Source organism: Taeniopygia guttata, chromosome 36 (genome assembly GCF_048771995.1).
Source record: "Taeniopygia guttata chromosome 36, bTaeGut7.mat, whole genome shotgun sequence".
Classification (NCBI taxonomy): Eukaryota; Metazoa; Chordata; class Aves; order Passeriformes; family Estrildidae; genus Taeniopygia; species Taeniopygia guttata.
Genome location: NC_133061.1, coordinates 668,438 through 682,123, shown reverse-complemented (window position 1 = coordinate 682,123; position 13,686 = coordinate 668,438). Strand labels below are relative to the sequence as shown.

Sequence of the window (13,686 nt, the reverse complement as noted above, 5' to 3'; positions counted from 1 at the left end):
AAAAATCTTTTAAAAAATCAGGAAAAATGTTTGCAAAATCAGAAAAAAATGTTTAAAAAATCAGAAAAAATCTCAAAAAAAACCGCAAAAATTCAGGAAAAAAAATCACATAAAAATCTCAGAAAATTAGGAAATAATGCAGAAAAATCCCAAAAAAATCAGGAAAAAATGCTTAAAAAATCAGGAAAAAATACTCAAAAAATCAGGAAAAAATCAAGAAAAAATACTAAAAAAATCCAAAAAAAACCCCGAAAAAAATCAGAAAAAAATCCAAAAAACGCCCAAAATCAAAAATTAATTTTTGGGAATTTTTTTTCCTGGGATAAAATTTGGAATTTTGGGAATTTTCCAGACCCGTGCCCGGACAACAGCCGCTACACGGAGCTCTCGTGGCGGGTGGAGGTCGGCACCAAAAATGCCCAAAATTGCCGGAAAAACCACCAAAATTCTGGGAAAAATTTTCCCAAAATTGAGCAAAAAATTCTTCAAATTTTAGGAAAAAAAATTCCTAAAAATACCAGGACAAAATTGGGAAAATATCTGAAAAAATCAGGAAAAAATCCCCAAAAATCAGGAAATAATCTTTAAAAAATCAGAAAAAAACCTTAAAATAATCTGAAAAAAATGTTCAAAAAATCCAGAAAAAATGTTTAAATAATTAGGAAAATATCAGGAAAAAAAATCAGGAAAAATCCCAAAAATTAGGAAAAAAATCTTTTAAAAATCCATTAAAAAATCAGGAAAAATTCTCCAAGAGTGGAAAAAAAATCCCAGAACATCAAGGAAAAGTCCCAAAAAATCAGGAAAAATTGGGGAAAAAATCCCAAAAAATTAGGAAAAAAAATCTCCAAAAAATCAGAAAAAATTAGGAAAACATAAGGAAAAAATCCCCAAAAAATGAGAAAAAAATTTGTTAAAATCCAAAAAAATTCATTAAAAAAGTAACGGAAAAATCTCAAAAAATTAGGAAATAATGCTGAACAGTCCCCCAAAAAATCAAGAAAAAATGCTCAAAAAAATCAGGAAAAAATATTCAAAAAATCAAGAAAAAATATTAAAAAATCCAAAAAAAACAGGAAAAAAATCAGAAAAAAACCCAAAAAACCCCCCAAAATCAAGGATAAATTTTGGGAATTTTTTTTCCGGGATAAATTTTGGAATTTTGGGAATTTTGCAGACCCGTGCCCGGACAACAGCCGCTACACGGAGCTCTCGTGGCGGGTGGAGGTCGGCACCGTCCTGCACGGCTTCGCCGGATACTTCGAGACGCGGCTCTACGGCGACGTCACCCTCAGTGAGGGCGGGGCCGGGGGAGAAATGCACAAAATTTGGGGGAAAAACAAAAAAATTTGGGGAAAAACGACAAAAATTTGGGGAAAAAATGAAAAAATTTGGGAAAAAAACAAGAAAAAAAGGAAAGGAAATCAGAAAAATGGAGGGAAAAGGGGCGTGGCTTGAGGTTTGGGGGCGTGGCTTAAGTGGGTGTGGCTTTCCGGTGTAGTCAATGGGGAAATAAAAGAAATTTGGGGAAAAAATTTAAAAATTTGGAGAAAAAATGAAAAAAATTGGGCAAAAAATGAGTAAAAATGAGGAGAAATGGCAAAACTGGATGAGAAGGGGGCGTGGCTTTTAATTAGGGGTGTGGTTTAAGTGGGTGTGGCTTTGGGGCGTGGCCAATTGGGAAATAAAAGAAATTTGGGGAAAAAAAACAAAAAAATTGGGCAAAAAATGAAAAAATTCGGCAAAAAGGAGGAAAAGAAGGAGGATATAGAGGAGAAAGGGGCGTGGCTTGTGGATTGGGGGCGTGGCTTAAGTGGGTGTGGCTGTGGGGGCGTGGCCAATTGGGAAATAGGAGAAATTTGGGGAAAAAATGAAAAAATTTGGGGAAAAGATATAAAAAATTGGGGAAAAAATGAGAAAAATTGAGGAGAAATGGCAAAAATAGAGGAGAAAGGGGCGTGGCTTGTGGTTTGGGGGGCGTGGCTTAAGTGGGTGTGGCTTTGGGGCGTGGCCGGGAGAGAAACGACAAAAATTTGGGGCAAAAATGAAAAAATTTGGGAAAAAAATGAAAAAATTTGGAGAAAAAAACAAAAAAATTGAGCAAAAAAATGGAAAAAATGGCAAAAAGAGGAGAAATGGGCGTGGCTTGTGGTTGGGGGCGTGGCTTAAGTGGGTGTGGTTTTTGGGCGTGGCCAATTGGGAAATAGAAGAAATTTAGGTAAAAAATGAAAAAATTTGGGGAAAAAATGGAAAAAATTGGTTAAAAAATGAGAAAAAATGAGGAGAAATTGCAAAAATAGAGGTAAAAGGGGCGTGGCTTATGGTTTGGGGGCGTGGCTTAAGTGGGTGTGGCTGTAGAGGTGTAGCCAATGGGGAAATAAAAAAAATTTGGGGAAAAAATGAAAAAATTTGGGGAAAAATGAAAAAATTGGGTAAAAAACGAGAAAAAATGAGGATAAATGGCAAAAATAGAGGAGAAAGGGGCGTGGCTTATGGTTTGGGGGCGTGGTTTAAGTGGGTGTGGCTTTGGGAAGTGGCCAGTTGGGAAATAGGATAATTTTTGGGGAGAAATGTAAAAATTTCGGGGAAAAAATGAAAAAAATTGGGCAAAAATTGGCAAAAAATGAGGAGAAATGGCAAAAATAGAGGAGAAATGGGCGTGGCTTGTGGTTGGGGGCGTGGCTTAAGTGGGTGTGGCTTTGGGGCGTGGCCAATTGGAAAATGGGGAAAATTTGGGGGAGAAATGGCAAAAATTTGGGGAAAAAAATGAAAAAAATTGGGGAAAAAACGAGAAAAAATGAGGGAAAATGGAGGATATAGAGGAGAAATGGGCGTGGCTTATGGTTTGGGGGCGTGGCTTAAGTGGGTGTGGCTTTGGGGCGTGGCCAAAAGAGAAACATCCAAAATGTGGGGGAAAACGACAAAAATTTGGTAAAAAAACGAAAAAAATTGGGCAAAAAATGAGAAAAATGGGCAAAAAAAGAGAAAAAAGTGAAAAAATAGAGGAGAAATGGGCGTGGCTTATGGTTTGGGGGTGTGGCTTAAGTGGGTGTGGCTTTGGGCATGGCCAATTGGAAAATAGGAGAAATTTAGGTAAAAAATGAAAAAATTTAGGGAAAAAATGAAAAAATCCGGGGGAAAAATGGAAAAATTGGGTAAAAAACGAGAAAAAATGAGGAGAAATGGCAAATATAGAGGAGAAAGGGGCGTGGCTTGTGGTTTGGGGCGTGGCTTAAGTGGGTGTGGCTTTGGGGTGTGGCCAATTGGGAAATAGGAGAAATTTGGGGGAAAAACGACAAAAATTTAGGGAAAAAATGAAAAAATTTGGGCAAAAAATGAAAAAATTGGGCAAATAATGAGAAAAAAGTGAAAAAATAGAGGAGAAAGGGGCGTGGCTTATGGTTGTGGGCGTGGCTTAAGTGGGTGTGGCTTTGGGGGCGTGGCCGGGAGAGAAATGGCCAAAATTTGGGGGAAAACAAAAAAAAAATTGGGAAAAAAATGAAAAAAATTGGGCAAAAAATGAGTAAAAATGAGGAGAAATGGCAAAACTGGATGAGAAGGGGGCGTGGCTTTTAATTAGGGGTGTGGTTTAAGTGGGTGTGGCTTTGGGGCGTGGCCAATTGGGAAATAAAAGAAATTTGGGGAAAAAAACCAAAAAAATTGGGCAAAAAATGAAAAAATTCGGCAAAAAGGAGGAAAAGAAGGAGGATATAGAGGAGAAAGGGGCGTGGCTTGTGGATTGGGGGCGTGGCCTAAGAGGGTGTGGTGTTGGGGGCGTGGCCAATTGGGAAATAGAAGAAATTTGGGGAAAAAATTTAAAAATTTGGGGAAAAAATGTAAAAAATTCGGCAAAAAACAAGAAAAAATGAGGGAAAATGGAGGATATAGAGGAGAAAGGGGCGTGGCTTATGGTTGGGGGCGTGGCTTAAGTGGGTGTGGCTTTGGGGCGTGGCATGGAGAGAAACGGACAAAATTTGGGGAAAAAATGAAAAATTTGGGGAAAAACCAGAAAAATTTGGGGAAAAAATGAAAAAATTGGGCAAAAAATGAGAAAAAAGTGAAAAAATAGATGCAAAGGGGGCGTGGCTTATGGTTGTGGGCGTGGCTTAAGTGGGTGTGGTTTTGGGCGTGGCCAATGGGAAATAAAAGAAATTTGGGGGAGAAAATGGAAAAATTTGGGGAAAAAATATTAAAAATTGGGCAAAAAAGGAGAAAAAATGAAGAATGTAGAAGAAAAAGGGGCGTGGCTTGTGTTTTAGGGGCGTGGCTTAAGTGGGTGTGTCTGTGGGGGCGTGGCCAATTGGGAAATAGGAGAAATTTGGGGGAGAAAATGAAAAATTTGGGGAAAAAATGAAAAAAATTGGGTAAAAAACGAGAAAAAATGAGGAAAAAGGCGAATATAGAGGAGAAAGGGGCGTGGCTTATGGTTGGAGGCGTGGCTTAAGTGGGTGTGGCTGTAGAGGTGTAGCCAATTGGGAAATAGAAGAAATTTGGGGAAAAAATGAAAAAATTTGGGAAAAAATGAGAAAAATTGGGCAAAAAACGAGAAAAAATGAGGGAAAATGGAGGATATATAAGAGAATGGGGCGTGGCTTATGGTTTAGGGGCGTGGCTTAAGTGGGTGTGGCTTTGGGGGGCGTGGCCGGGGAGAAACGACCAAAATTCGGGGGAAAAACGACAAAAATTTGGGGGAAAAATGAAAAAATTTGGGCAAAAAATGAAAAAAATTGGGCAAAAAATGAGAAAAAATGAGGAGAAATGGCAAAAATGGAGGAGAAGGGGGCGTGGCTTATGGTTGGGGGCGTGGCTTAAGCGGGTGTGGCTTTGGGATGTGGCCAATTGGAAAATAGGAGAAATTTGGGGGGGAAAATAGAAAAATTTGGGCAAAAATTTAGGGGAAAATGTGCAAAATTTGGGGGAAAATGGGAATATTCGGAAATTTTGAGAAAATTCGGGGTTTTATGGGGAAAAAAGGGGAAAAAAATTTGGGAATTTTGGGGAAATTTAGGGGAAAATAAGGAAAAATTTGGGATTTTTGGGCAAAATTTTTGGGGGAAATAAGGAAAAATTTGGGAATTTTTGGGAAATTTAGGGAAAAAACAAAAAATTGGGAAATTTTGGGGAAATTTAGGGGGAAAACTCAAGAATTTGGAAATTTTAGGGAAATTTACAGGGGAAAGGGGAAAAATGGGAATTCTAAGCAAAATTTTGGGGGAAAAGGGAAAAATTGGGAATTTTTGGTCTAAATTTGGGGGGGGAAGTTAAAAATTGCGGAATTTTGGGGAAATTTAGGGGGAAAATAAGGAAAAATTGGGAGTTTTGGGGAAATTGAGGGGGAAAAAAGGGAAAAATTGGGAATTTTGGGCAAAATTTTTTGGGAAAATATGGAAAAATAGGGCATTTTGGGGAAATTTTGGAGGAAAACTGAAAAATCAGGAATTCTGGGCAAAATTTTGGGGGAAAAAGGGAAAAATTGGGAATTTTGGGATTTTGGGGATTGGAGTTTGGGAATTTTGGGTAAAAAAGGAAAAATTGGGAATTTTGGGGGGAAAAAAACAAAAAAAATTTGGGAATTTTGGGGGAAAAGTGGAAAAATTGTGAATTTTGGGAGTTGGGAAATTTGGGGATTTTTAGGAATTTTAAGGCAAATTTTGGGGAGAAATTGGCAATTTTGGGGTGAATTTTGGTGGGAAAAATTGGGAATTCTGGAATTTTGGGGATTGGGGGAGGAATTTTGGGAATTTTTAGAAAAAAAAAGAAAAAATGGGGAATTCCAGGAAAATTTGAGTAGAAAAAAGAGAATTAATTGGAAATTTCAGGGAAATTTTGGGAGAAAAATGGAAATTTGGGAATTTTGGAGGATTTTTTGGGAATTGGGGAAAAAATTAAAATTTTTGGTGGAAAAAAGGGGGAAAGTTGGGAATTTTGGGGGAAAAAATGGGAATTTTGAGGGAATTTTGGGGGGAAAATGGGAATTTTGGGGTTAATTTTGGAGGGAAAAATGGGAATTGTGGAATTTTGGGGGACTGGGGAGGAATTTTGGGAATTTTTTGAGAATTTTGGGAATTGGGAAAAAAATTAAAACTTTTGGGGAAAAAAGGGGGGAAATTGGGAATTTTTGGGGGAAAAATGCGAATTTTGAGGCGAATTTTTGGGGAAAAAATGGGAATTTTGAGGCGAATTTTGGGGGAAAATTGGGAATTTTTGGGGGGAAAAAAGGGAATTTTGAGGCAAATTTTGGGGGAAAATTGGGAATTTTGGGGGGAAAAAATGGGAATTTTGAGGCGAATTTTGGGGGAAAAATGGGATTTTTGGGAGGAAAAAATGGGAATTTTGAGGCGAATTTTGGGGGAAAATTGGGAATTTTTTTGAAGGAAAAAAGGGGGAAAACTGGGAATTTTTGGGGGAAAAAATGGGAATTTTAAAGCAATTTTTGGGGGAAAATTGGGACTTTTGGGAGGAAAAAATGGGAATTTTGAGGTGAATTTTTGGGGGAAAATTGGGAATTTTTGGGGGGGAAAGAAGGGGGGAAATTGGGAATTTTTGGGGGAAAAAATGGGAATTTTGAGGTGAATTTTGGGGGAAAATTGGGAATTTTTGGGGGAAAAAATGGGAATTTTGAGGCGAATTTTGGGGGAAAATTGGGAATTTTGGGAGGAAAAAATGGGAATTTTGAGGTGAATTTTGGGGGAAAATTGGGAATTTTTGGGGGAAAAAATGGGAATTTTGAGGCGAATTTTTGGGGGAAAATTGGGAATTTTTTGGGGGGAAAAAGGGGGAAAATTGGGAATTTTTGGGGGAAAAAATGGGAATTTTGAGGTGAATTTTTGGGGGAAAATTGGGAATTTTTGGGGGGGGAAAAAGGGGGAAAATTGGGAATTTTTGGGGGAAAAAATGGGAATTTTGGGGCGAATTTTGGGGGAAAATTTGGAATTTTTTGGGAAAAAATTGGAATTTTGAGGCGAATTTTGGGGGGAAATTGGGAATTTTGGGGTTAATTTTGGAGGGAAAAATGGGAATTGTGGAATTTTGGGGGATTGGGGAGGAATTTTGGGAATTTTTTGGGAATTTTTGGGGGATTTTGGGAAAAAATTAAAATTTTTTGGGGAAAAAAGGGGGGAAATTGGGAATTTTTGGGGGAAAAATGGGAATTTTGAGGTGAATTTTTGGGGGAAAATTGGGAATTTTTTTGGGAGAAAAAAGGGGGAAAATTGGGAATTTTTGGGGGGGGAAATGGGAATTTTGAGGTGAATTTTTGGGGGAAAATTGTGAATTTTTTTGGGGGAAAAAAGGGGGAAAATTGGGAATTTTTGGGGGAAAAAATGGGAATTTTGAGGCGAATTTTTGGGGGAAAATTGGGAATTTTTGGGGGGAAAAAATGGGGGGAAATTGGGAATTTTGGGGGAAAAAATGGGAATTTTGAGGTGAATTTTGGGGGAAATTTGGGAATTTTGGGACTTGGGATTGAGGGAAATTGGGAATTTTTGGGAATTTTTGGAATTTTTGGGAATTTTTGGGAATTTTGGGAATTTCAGGCATCCGGCCCGAGACGCACTCGCCGGGACTCTTCTCGTGGTTCCCGATCTTCTTCCCCATCAAGGTGAGTCCAAAACGGGGCAAAAAAGGCCAAATTTGGGCAAAATTACATTAAAATTTGGGAATTTAAAAAAAAAATTGGGATTTTTGGGGAAAATTAGAGGAAAAAAAGTCAAAAATTTGGGGGAAATTCTGATAAAAATTGGGATTTTTGAAGGAAATTATTTTTATAAAAATTAAAAATTTTGGGCAAAATTCTGACCAAAATTGGGAATTTTTGGGAAAAATAAAAGGAAAAATTAAAAATTTTAAAGGGAAAATTTTGGCAAAAATTGGGAATTTTAAGGGAAATTATAGAAAATATAAAATGGGGGATTTGGGGTAAAAAATCAGAATTTTGGGAAAATTCAAATAAGAAAAATTGGAGTTTTGGGAAAAGTTTTAATGGAAATTGGGAATTTGGGGCAAAATTCCAGAAAAATAGGGAATTTAGGATAAAAATTGGGATTTTTGGGGGAAATTCCAACAATAATCAGGATTTTGGGGGAAAAATTGGGAATTTTGGGGAAAATTTAAGGGAAATATTAAAAATTTTGAAGAAAATTCCAACAAAAATCGGGAATTTGGTGGAAAAATTGGAAATTTTGGGGAAAATTAAAAGGAAATATTAAAAATTTTGGGGAAAATTGTGACCAAAACTGGGAATTTTGGGTAAAATTTTTTTAAATTGGGATTTTGGGGAAATATTCAACAAAAATTGGGAATTTTGGGGGAAAATTGGGAATTTTTGGGAAAATTAAGGGAAATATTAAAAATTCTTAGGAAAATTCCAACAAAAATTGGGAATTTTGGGGAGAAAAATGGGAATTTTTGGAAAAAATTAAAGGGAAATATTTAAAATTTGGGGGAAAATTCTGATCAAAATGGGAAATTTTGGGTAAAATTTTTTTAAATTGGGAATTTTGGGGAAAATTAAAAAAAAAATTGGGAATTTTGGGGGAAAAATTGGGAATTTTTGGGAACTAAAGGGAAATATTCAAAATTTTGGGGAAATTCCAACAAAAATTAGGAATTTTTTGTAAAACGCAAAAAAAAAATTGGATTTTTGGGAAAAAATTCGGGATATTGGAGAAAAATTGGGAATTTTGGGGAAAAGTTTTAAAAATCAGGAATTTTGGGAAAAATGCCAACAAAACTTGGGAATTCTGGGGGAATTTTTTAAATTAGGAATTTTGGGAGAAAAATGAAAGTTTTGGGTAAAAATTCAAACCAAATTTTGGTGGAAATTATTAAAAATTTGGAATATTGGAGGAAAATTTGAATTAAATTTTGGAATTTTGGTTAAATTATCATAAAAATTGGGAATTTCAGTAAAAACTAAAAAATTTTGGGGAAAATTTTTTAAATTTTATGAATTTTGTGCAAAATTCCCACAAAATTTTGACATTTTAGAGGAAAAGTTAAAAAATCCCAAAGAGTTCACGGCGGCCATTTTGTTTAATGGCAGCCATTTTGTGGGCGTGGCCTTTTCTGGTGGGTGTGGCCATCTTGGTGGGCGTGGCCAATGTAAATTACCCCGGCTGCCATCTTGGTGGGCGTGGCCAATGTAAATGACCCCAGCTGCCATCTTGGTGGGCGTGGCCAATGTAAATTACCCTGGCAGCCATCTTGGTGGGCGTGGCCAATGTAAATTACCCTGGCTGCCATCTTGGTGGGCGTGGCCAATGTAAATTACCCTGGCTGCCATCTTGGTGGGCGTGGCCAATGCAAATGACCTTAGTTTCCATCTTGGTGGGCGTGGCTACACAAAATAAAGCTGGCGGCCATCTTGGTGGGCGTGGCCAAAATAAATGAACGGCCATCTTGGATTTGATTGGCCATCTAGGTGGGCGTGGCCAACAGTAAGATGCGGCCATCTTGAATTTAGGCAGACATATTAGTGGGCGTGGCTGAAAGAAAGGAACGGCCATCTTGGATTATGGCGGCCATATTGGTGGGCGTGGCCACACTAATTAAATGTGGCGGCCATATTGGTGAGTGTGGCCACTGTAAATGATTGTAGCGGCCATCTTGGTGGGCGTGGCCAAAGGAGCAGCCATCTTTTATTTGGGTGGCCATCTTGGTGGGCGTGGCCCAAGGAATGGCCATCTCTGATTTGGGCGGCCATCTTGGTGGGTTCAGCCAACAGCAAGTAGCGGCCATCTTGGAAACTGGCGGCCATGTTGGTGGGCGTGGCCACTCCAAATAAATTAGGCGGCCATCTTGGAACAAGAGGAAGTAGCGGCCATCTTGGAACCTGGCAGCCATCTTGAAGGGTGTTGCCAACAGTGAGTAGCGGCCATCTTGGAACCAGGCAGCCATCTTGGTGGGCGTGGCCAATCGAAATCAGTCTGGCGGCCATCTTGGTACACATGGCCACTCCAAATCAACCTGGCGGCCATCTTGGTGGGCGTGGCCACTGCAAATCAACTTGGCGGCCATCTTGGTACGCGTGGCCACACTAAATAAATCAGGCGGCCATATTGGTGAATGTGGCCACTGTAAATGATTGTGGCGGCCATCTTGGTGGGCGTGGCCACCTTAAATTACCACAGTGGCCATCTTGGATTATGGTGGCCATCTTGGTGGGTGTGGTCAAAAGACCGGCCATCTTGGATTTGGGTGGCCATCTTGGTGGGCGTGGCTAATTGCATGTAGCGGCCATTTTGAAAACTGGCAGCCATCTTGGTGGGCGTGGCCACACGAAATTACCTTAGCAGCCATGTTGGTGGGTGTGGCCACTCCAAATCAACCTGGCGGCCATGTTGGTTGGCGTGGCCACTCCAAATCAATCTGGCGGCCATCTTGGTGGGTGTGGCCAACAGTAAGTAGCAGCCATGTTGGAACCAGGCAGCCATCTTGGTGGGCGTGGCCAATCCAAACTGACCTGGCGGCCATCTTGGTGGGTGTGGCCACACTTAATTACCACAGTGGCCATTTTGGTGGGCGTGGCCACACTATTTAAATCAGGCGGCCATTTTGGTGGGTGTGGCCACTCTAAATGACTGTAGTGGCCATCTTGGTGGGCGTGGCCAAAGGAGCGGCCATCTTGGAACCAGGCAGCCATCTTGGAACCTGGCGGCCATCTTGAAGGGTGTGGCCAACAGCGAGTAGCGGCCATCTTGGAACCTGGCGGCCATCTTGGGTGGCGTGGCCACTCCAAATCAACCTGTCGGCCATCTTGGTGGGCGTGGCCCCTCGATAGCAACGTGGCGGCCATCTTGGTGGGCGTGTCCAGTCTGACCCCACCCCTTCCCCCCCCCTGCAGCAGCCGGTGCCGGTGCGGGCGGGGCAGGAAGTGTCGGTGGCGTTCTGGCGCGTGGCCACGCCCAGCAAGGTCTGGTACGAGTGGGCGGTGACGGCGCCGGCGTGTTCGGCGCTGCACAACCCCACGGGGAGATCCTACACCATCGGGCTGTGACGGACACACGGATGGACGGACCCACGGACGGAGAAATAAATGCTGGAAATAGAGATTGGATGGCTGATTTTTGGGGACAAAATGGGGATTTTGGGGAAAAAATGGGGATTTTTAATGAATTTAGAGGAAAAAATGGGAATTTGGGAGGAGAAAATGGGAATTTTAGAGGGGAAATGGGGATTTTGGGGGAAAAAATGGGGATTTTAGGGAAGGAAACGGAGATTTCGGGAGGGAAATGTGGATTTTGGTGAAAAAAATGGGGGTTTGGGGGAAAATGGGGATTTTTAATGGTTTTAGAGGAAAAAAAAGGAGTTTTGAATGAGAAAATGGGGATTTTAGACGGGCAAATGGGGAAAAAATGGGAATTTTGGGGGAAAATGGGGATTTTAGAGGGAAAAAATGAAGATTTTTGGGGGGAAAATGGGGATTTTGGAAAAAAAATGGGGGTTTTGGGAGAAAAAATGGGAATTTAGGGGAGAAAATGAAGATTTTTGGGGGCAGAATGAGATTTTGGGAGGAAAATGGGGGTTTTAGGGAAAATGGGGATTTTGGGGGGGGAAATGGCGATTTTGGGGGAAAATGGGGATTTTGGGGGAAAATTGGGATTTTGGGGGAAAATGGGGATTTTGGAGGAGAAAATGGGGATTTCGGGGAAAAATGGCGGTTTTAGGGGGGAAAAATGGGGATTTTTAATGATTTTAGAGAGAAAAAGAGAATTTTTCATGAGAATAGTGGGAATTGTGGGGGGAAAATGAGATTTTGGGGGGAAAATGGGGAAATTAGGGGGAAAATTGGGATTTTAGGGGAAATGGGGATTTTTAATAGTTTTAGTGGGAAAAAAAGGAAGTTTTGGAGGAAAAAATGGGAATTTTAGAGGGGAAAATGGCGGTTTTGGGGGAAAAAATGGGATTTTAGGAAGGGGAAATGGGGGTTTTGGGGGAAAATGGGGATTTGGGTGAAGAAATGGGGATTTTTAATGGTTTTAGAGGGAAAAAAATGGAGTTTTGGAGGAGAAAATGGGGATTTTAGAGGGAAAAAATGGGGATTTTTAAAGGTTTTAGAGGAAAAAAATGGACAACCCCACGGGGAGATCCTACACCATCGGGCTGTGACCCACGGACGGACCCACGGACGGACCCACGGACGGACCCACGGATGGACCCACGGACGGACCCACGGACGGACCCACGGACGGACCCACGGACGGACCCACGGATGGACCCACGGACGGACCCACGGATGGACCCACGGATGGACCCACGGACGGACCCACGGACGGACCCACGGACGGACCCACGGATGGACCCACGGACGGACCCACGGACGGACCCACGGACGGACCCACGGACGGACCCACGGATGGACCCACGGATGGACCCACGGACGGACCCACGGACGGACTCACGGATGGACCCACGGATGGACCCACGGATGGACCCACGGATGGACCCACGGATGGACCCACGGAGGGACCCACGGACGGAGAAATAAATGCTGGAAATGGAGATTGGATGGATCGTTCTTGGGGGGAAAATGGGGATTTTGGGGAAAAAAATGGGGGTTTTGGGGAAAAAAATGGGGGTTTTGGGAAAAATGGGGATTTTCAAGACAAAATTTGGGATTTTTGGGGGGAAAATGGGGATTTCGGGGAAAATGGAGGTTTTGGGGAAAAAAAAGGAAATTTTAGAGGGAAAATGGGGATTTTGGGGGAAAAATGGGAGTTTTGGGGAAAAAATGGGATTTTAGGAAGGGGAAATGGGGATTTTGGGGGGAAAATGGGGGTTTTGGGGGGAAAATTGGGAGTATTAATGGTTTTGGGGCAAAAATAGGAATTTTGGAGGGGAAAATGGGGATTTTTTGGAAAAAATGGAAATTTTAGAGGGAAAATGGGGATTTAGGGGAAAAATGGGAATTTTGGGGGAAAAATGGGGATTTGGGGAAAAAAATGGAAATTTTAGAGGGAAAATGGGAATTTTAGGGGGAAAATTGGGGTTCTGAGGGAAAAATTGGGATTTTGGGGGGAAAATGGGGATTAGGGGAGAAAATGGGGATTTTGGGGGAAAAATGGGGATTTTTAATGGTTTTGGAGGAGAAAATGGGGGTTTAGAGGGGAAAATGGGGATTTTGGGAGAAAAATGGGAATTTGGGAGGAGAAAATAGGGATTTTAGAGGGAAAAATGGGGGATTTTGGGGGCAGAAACAGAGATTTTGGGTGGGAAATGGGGGTTTGGGGGAAAAATGCAGATTTTGGGGAAAAAAATTGAGATTTTGGGGGGGAAATGGGGATTTTAAATGGAATTAGAGGGAAAAAAAGGAATTTGGGAGGAAAAAATGGTGATTTTAGGGGGGAAAATGGGGATAAAAATGGAAATTTTAGAGGGAAAATGGGGATTTTGGGGAAAATTGGCATTTTGGGAGAAAAAATGGCAATTTTAAGGGGGATGTGGGAATTTGGAGGGAAAAAACGGAGTTTTGGAGTTGAAAATGGGGATTTTAAAGGGGAAATGGTGATTTTGGGGGGAAAATGGGGATTTTGGGGGGGAAATGGGGATTTGGAGGAGAAAATGGGGATTTTAGGGAATAAAATGGGTATTTGGGGAAAAAACAGGATTTTAGGGGGAAAAATGGGGATTTGAGGAAAAAAATGTGGAGTCTGGGAAAATGGAGATTTGGGGGGAAAAAATGGGGAT

The 13,686-nt window shown here is 41.1% G+C and overlaps 1 protein-coding gene across 10 annotated transcripts in view; it reads left to right on the top strand.

Annotated features, from left to right (window-relative positions):
- PRMT5 (protein arginine methyltransferase 5) overlaps positions 1 to 12,503 on the top strand; it is a 58,838-nt gene extending 46,335 nt beyond the window's left edge. For 5 of the 10 annotated variants that reach the window (XM_041712877.2, XM_072921358.1, XM_072921353.1 and 2 more), the window contains 3 exons: positions 1,178 to 1,294; positions 7,536 to 7,600; positions 10,844 to 11,049. In XM_041712877.2, the coding sequence (XP_041568811.2) occupies positions 1,178 to 1,294; positions 7,536 to 7,600; positions 10,844 to 10,996 (335 nt within the window). In that variant the 3' untranslated portion in view covers positions 10,997 to 11,049. Of the gene's footprint in view, positions 1 to 352; positions 604 to 1,177; positions 1,295 to 7,535; positions 7,601 to 10,843; positions 11,050 to 12,109 lie in introns of those variants that run through there. The other 5 variants (XM_072921357.1, XM_072921356.1, XM_072921355.1 and 2 more) reach the window with 3 other exon arrangements.
- The last annotated feature ends 1,183 nt before the right edge of the window (positions 12,504 to 13,686 follow it).